This window comes from Ranitomeya imitator, chromosome 1 (genome assembly GCF_032444005.1).
Source record: "Ranitomeya imitator isolate aRanImi1 chromosome 1, aRanImi1.pri, whole genome shotgun sequence".
NCBI lineage: Eukaryota > Metazoa > Chordata > Amphibia > Anura > Dendrobatidae > Ranitomeya > Ranitomeya imitator.
The window spans coordinates 1,105,523,768-1,105,534,735 of NC_091282.1; the positions used below are offsets into that span (position 1 = coordinate 1,105,523,768).

Sequence of the window (10,968 nt, forward strand, 5' to 3'; positions counted from 1 at the left end):
CTGTCGTGTTTGTCACTCAAGAACTAATAGACCTTGTGATGAGCAAACTTATTGACTCCAATATTTTGCCTGAGCGTTCACCGCTTGGCTTTTGAATGGAAGGACTTTATTTCATATTCTTCCAACTGTCAGGGCAATCACATGATGCAGTTTAGAAACTTTCTAGGCCAAGAGCCCGCTATCGATGAGCTGGATGAATCTGTTTCTCTTTTCTTGGCAAATCTTCTTCATAGCTGCTCCTCTAGTTAAACCAGTGATATTTTGCTTGGGAATCAACCTAATAACACGCTGAGCTGTTAGGAAATGTGAGAACAAGTTGTAGTATACAGGAAGAAAAAGACTTTTCCACTACAAGAGCAAAACAGTAACAATGCAGTGACATAACAAGACTCTGCATAACTAATCATATGCTAAATAGATGTAAGTAAAAATGTATGTATGAGGTGGCCAAGATGGTGTCTATAAAATGATGGCAGTCTCACGTTCGAAGCAGTAGTGAATGGTAATAGATGGAGCCTGAAAGTCAAAGGTTCAAAACATTGTTACCCTTTTGCTCACTATTGTAAGTATAGTAATCTGGAGATAGGAGAATACTGCGATTCGGAGAATGTGCTTGAAGTTACTTTTAAGAGGGCAGGAGCAAGATGTCACTTCTCTGGGGAAGGGAGAGAGGTCTGGATGTGTTTTGCAACCCTCCATTGTTCTCCAGGTAAATAAGGTTGGGTTAACTAACATGGGACTAGAAGGTTTGGTTGCCATCAGTGTTTCAATTCATCCCAGTGGTGTTGTTTGTGCTTGTGGTCAGGCTCTGTGCAGGCCACCTAAGTTGCTCTACACTTGGGGAGCACAACCTGCACCCCCATATATGGCCAGTGATGGGGTTCTGTGCGGCCCACGACTGTTTAGTCACAGACATGCTTGCATTTTAGTGGCTGCACACATGTATTTTCTATGTTGGAGAACAGAAGAGTCGCACGTAACGGGGAAGCAGGGAGACGTAAATAATAATAGCATGTGGCCCTCTTTGAGTTCCCTTTATATTTGTGGGATGGGTGTCTCCTGACTCCTGCGTGACACTCTTGTGAAGACCAGATGTAGTGAAAAGTACAAACAACAATAAAAAATGCGTATTAAAAGTTTTTTTGTTGGATGCACGCAGGGAATACATCAACTATGTTCAAGTTTCCTAAGAACAGAACAGTGCACTGTAAATCTTAATAGGAGCATTGAGTGTCCATAAAGTTTTCCTTCCTGGTATTTATGAACCATGTGGATACCAAAGATGGCTCGGAGCATCACATTTCTAGAATGTAATAAACTTAAATCTGGACTTTACTATAACTTTTTCTAACATACCTATCTTGGTTTAGATTATAATGTATCCTGTTAATAAAATGTCATCATTCAATATCTTTATAGGCTTAAAGGGGTTGACCACTACTACGACAACCCCTTCTTAAACTAAATGTTCGGCCCTTATAAAATAATAAAGTCTCTACTCACCTCCTGTGCCAGCGCCGTTCCCGCGTTATTGGCATTCACTCTCCCCGGGGCAGGATTGCAGTGACTCCGGCGCCCAGTCAGCGCTGGCGTCATGGTCTCCGCCTTCGGACAAACTGAACACGAAGAGGATGCCAAAGCTGCAGCTGATCCTGGACTTCCTCGTCATGTTCAGTTTTCACGAAGGCGGAGACAGTGACACCGGCTCTGAATGGATGCTGGGTATCACGTGACATTCCACTGCATCACAGCCCCGGGACCACGAGTGCCAACACCGATGGAATGGAGACGGCACGGGAGGTGAGCATAGGCTTTATTATTTTAGTGTGGCTGAACATTTAGTTTAAGAGGAAGTTGTCCCAGTAGTGGACAACCCCTTTAAAGTAAATAGTATTTTTTTATAGAAACTAAACAGTATTCTTGATGTGAAAGTGAAATAGGCCAATTATTTTAGTATTTTGATGACAATACTGATCTGAATGCAGCGTGCAGTCATAGCTTAATTTGAAAGAAAAATTATATATGTATTATATGAGAAACTACCTTCTGGTATGCACACTGAAATGTTATGAAGGAACTCATACCATTAGTGTATTTATATCTTCTTTTTTCTTTCTGAGGTATACGGTATGTTGGGAATATTTCCTCCAACACAAGGCTGTGATATATGCTACGCTATTGGATTACATAGCAAACAGGCTTTCATTGTGGAAAACTTTTTCCTACACAATAAAAAATCTTATGCCAAAAACAATACTCTTCATAGTCTCTGTTGGGGCTCTCTATGTATATTCATTTTAGATTTAAACATCTAAATGTTATGGAAGCATAAAAACTAAATGACTTGAAGAACAGAATGTATATTATTATGCCGGTAGGTGGAAAAGAAAAAAAAAAGTGTCTTATAGCAATTTAGGTAAAATATGGGTCTGTGTTATTTGGGTCTGTGTTACAAATATGTCATAGTTTATGAAAAGTGACATTCATATAAACTTTTAGAACTTAAAGGGAACCTGTCAGGTCCCGTGTGCTCCCAGAACCACCAGCAGTTCTGCCTACATAGCTAAATACCCTGCCTAACAGTCCCTTTATTACATTACATACATAAACAGATTTTTAGAATAAGTATTTCTAAGATCCATTTATGATATGTAAATGAGGCCATTGACTCATCGAAGAGGCAACTGTGTCCGTAGATTAGTTGGCTCACTTAGCATGTTATCACACCCCTTTGGGCGGGATAAAATGACTCCCAAGTGCTGGCATCATCGCCAGGGCTATACATACCTTGCATATGCGCCCGGCTTCTTTCCCTCATGGCATTGATCCTCCGAAGCTGGGTGTACTGTGCGTGATCAGAATGCAAGGTATGTATAGCAATGGTGAGGATGTTGGCTCTTGTAAGTCATGTAAACGTGGCGCCCCTGAGGGTCCATTTGCCACAGATGTACTGAACCTCAGCCAGAGGTGTAGTTCTCCACTCTCGGGTAAGGAGGGGACACTACCCAGTACCCACACACTAGCATCCAACACTAGATCTCTCCAGGCCAGGGAGTGACTAGGCAGAAGGGTGGAGAGAGTGTCAGTTGTGAGGAGTTGTCATGGAAACAAGAGGGAGGAGTTAGTGAGTGGGGAGTTGGAGCTGGGGACTTGAGGAGTGAAGAGCTCGTCCCAGCACCAGAGGCGAGAACAAGGAAGATAGGATTAAGGGGTCCTAGGGGCACGGGTTGTGAGGAATCGACCCGTGGGGCCCAAATCCACGCCTACCGTAGTTGGGTGGAGGGACCAGGTCACACTAGGGGACCGGCCCCAGACTAGTGGAGAAACTGAGGACTCGGCTAGCAAACCAGAGGCTGAAGTAACTGCATGTGCTATAGTCACAGCCATACACATTCACTGAAAAGGCAGCCATATAGGATCAAGGGGACCAAGAGGACATTGCCCAACAGGATCCGAGGCTCCTGGCTCAGGACACTGTGTAAAGGCGCAGGGCAAGAGAGGCGGGAGCCAGCACAGTGAGATGGCTAGAGAAGGAACATATGAAGGGATTCCAGCAAAGTGTACCCCAAGTTACCTGAGAGCTGACTGGACCACAGACCCGGAGGACACAGCACCCGCTGGGGATTGCATATAAGAACTGTGAGTAAAGTGTGGAAACTGCACCCTGCTGTGTCCTCTGAATTATTACTGCATCACCTGTCCTGCACTACAACATTCACCATCATTGACTCTTTCACTTTAACTGTCCTGGGGCCTAGCTGTACCTGTGGAGAGCTGTAACATCTCTGCTGCGTCACCAACTGCCCCAGTGGACCTGATCCGCAGCGTCGGCTAGCTCCTTGTTGCCAAACACCACGGGTGGCATCACAAACTAATCTATAAACTTTTTTCCCCTTCATTTCCATTTTACTTGGATGCCCAGGGCCACGGACCGGGTCCCAGCAGCCGTGACCACTCCCTTAAGAACTGTCAGACCTGGCCCAAGTACCCCACGGCCCTGGCGGGCACTCCATAATCACGCCTACAGGGGCGTGATAACATGCAAATAGGGCAAACTAGGGTGGGGACACTAATGTCCCATCAACTAGTCAAAGGCCTAATTTACATATTATAAACAGACTTTAGAAATACTTTTGTATGTAATGTAATAAAGGGACTGATAGACAAGGTATTTACACAATGTAGACAAATCTGCTGGTGGTTGTGGGGTACGGGAGTACTGACAGGTTCCCTTTAAGCAAGATAATAGCAGTCTTCTCAAATCATAAGCAACATACAGACATAAAATATCAATATTCAAGTACAATGGGAGAGGACAGCCATGCAGGCAAATTTGGATTGGACACACAATGTAATAGTCACTGCAGAGCGCAAAAAATTTTTTTTTTATTTTTTTATTGTTTTTTATTTCACCTCTCTGTTGCAGAGCTATTAGTAGTCAAAGTATTTGGCAACTAATGAGTTAGCTTTTGCGAAGTCCAAGTGGGTGTTATCAGACAGTTTTAACTGGGGGGTGTACTTCTCCATGCATGATGCTGACCAGTCATAAGCAGGGAGCAACATAATAGAGAAAGAAGAGCATGTCTCTACAATAATGCATAATTAGAAAATGCTGGGAGTAGTGCACACATGACTATCTTCTTTCAAATAAGGCTTTAGCAGTCAGTGTGGGGGCAGGGGCAGCATAGCAGAGTGTATCTATCTCCCATTACAACTCTTCTAGCTTCTCTCTTCCTCTCATAGCAATGTCATCTCTGCTGTACTGCCCTTCCCTTATTTGCATGTCTGGAGATAAGAGCTCAAAGGTGTCTGTTGTGTTCTCACAGGAAATATATATATATCTTCATACTGTGTTAGCTAGTAGATAGAAAAATATTTAGAATTGAGAGTCCTCAGTGGTTGATACCTTTTTAATGGCTAACTGAAAAGTTGGTAACATATTGCAAGCTTTCGAGACTACTCATGTCTCTTCATCAGGCACAGACTAATACAAAAAACTAGTCAAACAAACGCTGTCCTTATAATGTGACTGGCACTTCCCAACTCATATAAACTACTCAGAACAATCGGACTGGCGTAACAGACAGCCGATAAAATGAAGAGATCCAGCGATTAATTAGATCAAAGCTTTATTATTAAAAAATATATCTAGTGCCATAGTGCACAAGCACCTAAACAGGAAATGGGATACCAAGTTGTGCAGATTGCTACAAGCATATATAGCCGCACAATATGGAACAGATGCCGCACATATATTTAATAGGAGGCGTCACGCCCCTGGAAGAAGCTGGATGCGAAACGCGCGTTGGGGTGAGGTGGGACGCCGGGTCAGCCGCAGGTAGATATGGCATTTATCTCCTATAATTATATATGCTTATTATGCTCACCATGGTCACACTGTTAGTATGCTTAGGCAACTCTGATGTTATTCATTAAGTATATGTGCGGCATCTGTTCCATATTGTGCGGCTATATATGCTTGTAGCAATCTGCACAACTTGGTATCCCATTTCCTGTTTAGGTGCTTGTGCACTATGGCACTAGATATATTTTTTAATAATAAAGCTTTGATCTAATTAATCGCTGGATCTCTTCATTTTATCGGCGGTCTGTTACGCCAGTCCGATTGTTCTGAGTAGTTTATAATACAAAAAACTGAAGAGTCACATATTTATACACAACATGACACAGGAATGATACAATAGATAAGACAAGTGACGTGAAGCAGAACTATCATTATGGGAGAGGGATAAACAGTTGTGGCCATAAATATTGGAACAGTTCATAGATAAGGATTGTAAAAGTTTTATTGTCCTGTGATTGGGGTCTGGTTCTGTGTTGTGATGCCCCCACAAGGTCTGAGGAGCAAATTCCTTAATTGATGTAAAAAGACACAAATCCACGCAACACATTAATTCATGCACTGAATGTGTCAAAGGTTGTCCAAGAAGTATCATTTCTCCTTGTGACATGATAAGCATGCCAAGATGAGGAGACTTAAAGCCGCAATGCTCCTCTGGGAAATATGCTAATTGATTCTTCAGAGAGGAAGAGGACTAGAACTCTAGTGCCACCTATTGGAAGTAGCAGTCCTAACAATCAATGTCGACCCTTTAACTAGCCTTGTCACATGACTTTGGGTAAGAGCCAGACCAGAATCTCAATTTGCAGACACTGTGTTTCAGGGCAGTACCCCAAAACACAATGTCTGCAAACAAACTGAGATTTTGATTTGGCTTTTATCCTAAGTCATGTGACAGGGAGCTTCTGACAATGATGCTTCTTAGATTTGGGGGATGTGGAAATATGGATTGTAAGCGGGCATCTTTTTGTAGTAAAGGTTGTAATTTCCGTATAGCTCCCCTTAGCACTTCCAGATTTGGATTGTAGGTGACCACTAGAGGCACGCGATTATTTTATTCTTTAGCTTTGTAATGTAGCAGGTGGTTCCTTGATATTCTGGTGGCTTTTGTAATCTGCTTTTCAATTGTTCTTGGATGGTAGCCTTGATTCAAAAAGGTTTTTCTTAGGCGACCAAGATGTTTGTCTCTGTCCATGGGGTTGGAACATATCCGATTGTATCTAATGGCTAGGCTGTAGACAATAGAGTTTTTTAAGTCTTTTGGATGGAAACTGTCCCATTTAAGGTATGTTGGGTAGTTGATTGGCTTCTGATACAGGGATGTTTGTATTTCATTGTTCTGTAGCTTAAAGATGGTGTCCAAAAAGTTTATTTCAGTACAGGAGTAGTTGAGTGTTAAGTTGATGGTGGGATGAAATTAATTAAACTGTTCATGGAACGTCTTTAGTTGTGTCTCATATACAATGTAACTGTAGTAGGCCTGAGGCCTGATGGGACATGAGGACAAAAATTTGCTTTCAAGGATGGCCATGAAAAGATTTGCATACTGTGGAGCCATTTTACTTCCCATCGTTGTACCAGCCTCCTTAAGATAGACCTTGTTGTCCAATTCAAACTAATTGTGGGTGAGGATGAATTTTGTAAGTTTCACCACAGAATCAGCATCAGTCCCTGTTTTTTCCATGAAGACTTTTCAGGCATTTAATCCATCCTGGTGTGGGATATTAGAGTACAAAGATTCCACATCCACAGTGGTCAGGATGGTTCAACATCTGGACAGACTCTGAGACCCAGCTAAAGGTGTTCCATGAACAGTTTAATCAATTTCATTCCACCATCAACTTAACACTCAACTACTCCTGTACTGAAATTAACTTGTGTTCTCAGTAACTTGTAATTGCTCTGCACTGACAGCAGAGCAGGCTACTCCTATGTAAGATATATAATGTCAGTCTGTTCTGCTCATATAATGACCTCATCTGAAAGGTGTTACTCATCTGTACTCTAGTCCACCACTTTCTAATCCTGCAGGAAGTTAGAACTGGAGATCTATCATTACATCTCACACACAGGGACACCTGCTCAAAGCTATTGGGGAGGTGTGGTCTTTTTCTCCAGTGTGTTGCTGCCTGCTTATGAGTGGTCAGCATTATACAGGGAGAATACAATCCCTCTGGGAAAGATACCTGATAACACCCACTTGGATGCAATAAACGTTAACTAAGTGCCAAATACTTTGATTTCTAATATCTCTGCAATGGAGAGGCAAAAAACAACAACAAATTTCTTATTCCACTTTGCAACCCTTATTACATCATGTGTCTAGTTCAACATGAAAAATTGGGTGAAAGGTCCTTTTTAAGTCACCACTCCAGTGTATTTTTTATTTACTTTATCACTGTAGTGGTATCAGTAATGATGGTTCCCTATTACTAGTATAATACCTACTCGGCATCATCTTCTGCTGTTCCCAGCACTACTCCAGTTCTCGTGACAAGACATATTGTTCCTATGTTCGCAGGGTGGACCTGAAGTCAATACTCAATGTAAGGCTATGAAACTCAGGACAAGACCAGAACAAGGCTTTCGTAGACGTACAATGACAGCTAGGGTTCCTTAGCTGTGACTTCCAGTCAGTCACAGCGGCGGTCACTATATGGTGCAGTGACCGGAAAGGCGCTAGCACGTGACTTGTAAGTATTTTACTAAACATAGCGAACAATCATTAAAAAGGGAGAGGAAAATAGTGTAATTGAATGTGTATATTAAAATTTATTATCAATAGACTAATAAAGTATAACTCCTAAAATGTACTCACGTGTTACATATATCTCACAGAGCTTAACTTTTTTTAACTTGAAAACTTCTTTAACACCTATCCATTAGATAAGTGATAACTTGCTGATCGGTAGGTGTCCCACCGTCTGGACTTATACCACACCATTCATCAGATTGATAATTTTTATCTCCGACACCAAACTTTTATCCCCATTACAAAATGTTGTGGCTGGTCATATGCCCCATCACTCCATTCTTTCCTCATGGTGCTACCAGAAAAACCAAAGCACAGCACTCGGCAGCCCCATAAGGAGTATATGGAGCGGTGGTTGAGCATGTGCACTGCTGCTCGCTCCTAGCAGTGATTAATGTTCCCACTTCTGCCAATCAGTGTGGGTCCCAGTGATCAGACCACTTTTAATCCACAAGTTAATGCTTGTCATGTGACAGGCAACTCTTTAAAAGTAGTGTCCATGCACTAGCTGTGCAAGTGCTACATACAACTTCTCTCCACTGTCGTTATCTTGATGGGACCATAGAATTTGGACCCTCACTAATCGAAAAATGGCTTAATATACTTCTGTTTTCTACATGCAAACTGTGCCCTTATTAGCTCGATTTTTGGTTTGGTAGTTTTTCGTGGTTACTTTGCATTTTTATTAAATGCATTAAACAGTTGGATTCTTACCAACATAGTAAGTTGTCCATAGAATAGGAATAATTTACTAATGAGTGTCGATAAGACCGTTTGGACCCCTGGTGAACTTGAGAACGTGGCTCTGGAACCTGGGAAGCCCCATCTTGAATAAAGAGGAGGTGCGCAAGCTCGAAATCCACTATATTCATTGTCAATGAGTCTGCCGGAGAAAGCTAAGAACAGCTATAAACAGCTATAAACTATTTATGGAAGTTCCATATACAATGAAGCAGAAGTTGAGCATCTGCACCCCTGCTCCATTTAAGATGGTGCTCTGCGTAGCCACTTCCCGAGATCAAGAGTCTCTGATCTCAGGATTATGGGGATCCCTGCAACATAGGGGTTTACCTAATATCTTGGGAATAACCCTTTAAGTTAGCATACTGCATACTATTCTCTTTGAGTAATCACTATCTAATTATCAGTATATTATTAATATATTAAACAAGACATAGCTACTTTTTGCCAACAAATGTAAGAAACACAAACAAAGTTTAGTAGTCCTGTGTGCCAGAGTTTGACCTGGTCACCATTTGTTGTAGATCATTCCCATTTTCTTGTTTTACCTTTTTGTCACCAAAGACTATTCATTTTGCCCTTACAGACTAAAGCGTAACTTTTACACTGATGTAAAATTTATAACGGGGCCTCTCAAGTGTCACATGCTATTTTAGGATAGACCTCCTAAGCCACCAGGACCCAGATGTGACTGCAACCCCTTCATTTACTGCAGTTCTACATCCAAGTTCTCTGATCACAAACGCTGACAATAGAAAATAAATAATATATATTTTGGAACTTTACTTACCCTAGAGATAACCAGAGGCTGATTAAAATCTAAGCCCCCAGTCAATCTAAATCCCCAAGGAGCAGGTCCAGGTAGGACCAAATTTTGTGGCATTTTTCTGTTCCTGTTAGATTTACTGTTGTAAAAAAATAAAAACAATGAAAGAAAAAAGTCTCAGATCCAGAGTCCAAAGATTATAGCCTCCTCCAAGCTGCAGCTGGAACAGCCCAACTCCCTGATTCCTAATGATCTCCTCTTTATGCTTTTACTCAGACCGACGTCACAGCCTCGAATGGAGACCTAGGGAGAAGAGAGTATGAGTGGAGGAGAATGAACAGAGGGAGGGAAAAGAAAGACAGCGAGGGATGTGTTCGGGAGCTGACATTCCTAAACCTCAAGATACTTCAGCTATTGCAGCTACAGTGTATTAACTCTTACATTAGCCAGACAACTTGTGTTCCTTCAGGTTCAGGGCTGTTGCATAGTGTGAACAATGAAATCATATGTAGATATTTGCCAGAACCTGGATAATTATGTATAATTTAGAACTTTGGGTTATCCAATGTTTCATTTCAAGTACCTGCACTTATTAGAGGGTCTTTTGCAAAATCATTCATCAGGAGTGCACCGCTCCCCAGCCTCCTGACTTCCTGCTTGCTGGGGGGCTGTGTGCTCCTGATTTATTGTCAGTTCGGACCTTCGGACCAGAATCATTGTCTGGCTGCTGACCAGAACTATATGCTTTCCAATACTGTCAGCAGAGACTGCTTTTCCTCTGCAGCATTGGAGGAGTACAGAGGCATTTAAGCAGCAATCCTGCCAGCCTCGGTGCGGCGATTACAAGCTTTACAGGAAAGAGCTTTTGAGCACTGCACTTCACTTATTGCCTAGGAGACCGACCACCGACAGCCAGTAAACAATCAAATTAAAAATCCCTGTGTTCTTGAGAATAGAGAAGATTTTAATGACAAGTAAATTGCAAAGTTCATTTCCCCAATAAGTCAATATTACTTTTTCCTCAGTTTATACAGCTGTATAATTTTGCTTTATACTAGGACATGTCACTCTTTCTGTTATTTACAGAAACAATTTTGTTTATTTTCTACAGTGGGAATGGAAAGTATTCAGACCCCTTTAAACTTTTCACTCTTTGTTTCATTGCAGCCATTCGGTAAATTCAAAAAATTTATTTTTTTTTCTCATTGATGTACATTCTGCACCCTATATTGACTGAACAACAGAAATGTTGTAATTTTTGCAAATATATTAAAAAGAAAAACTGAAATATCAAATGGTCATAAGTACTCAGACCCATTGCTCAGTATTGAGTAGACGCACCTTTTG

General features: G+C 41.6%; 1 protein-coding gene across 2 annotated transcripts in view; it reads right to left on the reverse strand.

The window, feature by feature from the left end:
* PDLIM3 (PDZ and LIM domain 3) overlaps window positions 1-9,929 on the reverse strand; it is a 77,727-nt gene extending 67,798 nt beyond the window's left edge. Inside the window, exon 1 of one of the 2 annotated variants that reach the window (XM_069744336.1) lies at window positions 9,646-9,929. In XM_069744336.1, coding sequence (XP_069600437.1) covers window positions 9,646-9,738 — 93 coding nt within the window. In that variant the 5' untranslated portion in view covers window positions 9,739-9,929. The remainder of the gene's footprint in view (window positions 1-9,645) is intronic. The other variant, XM_069744337.1, reaches the window with a different exon arrangement.
* Window positions 9,930-10,968: the final 1,039 nt, after the last annotated feature.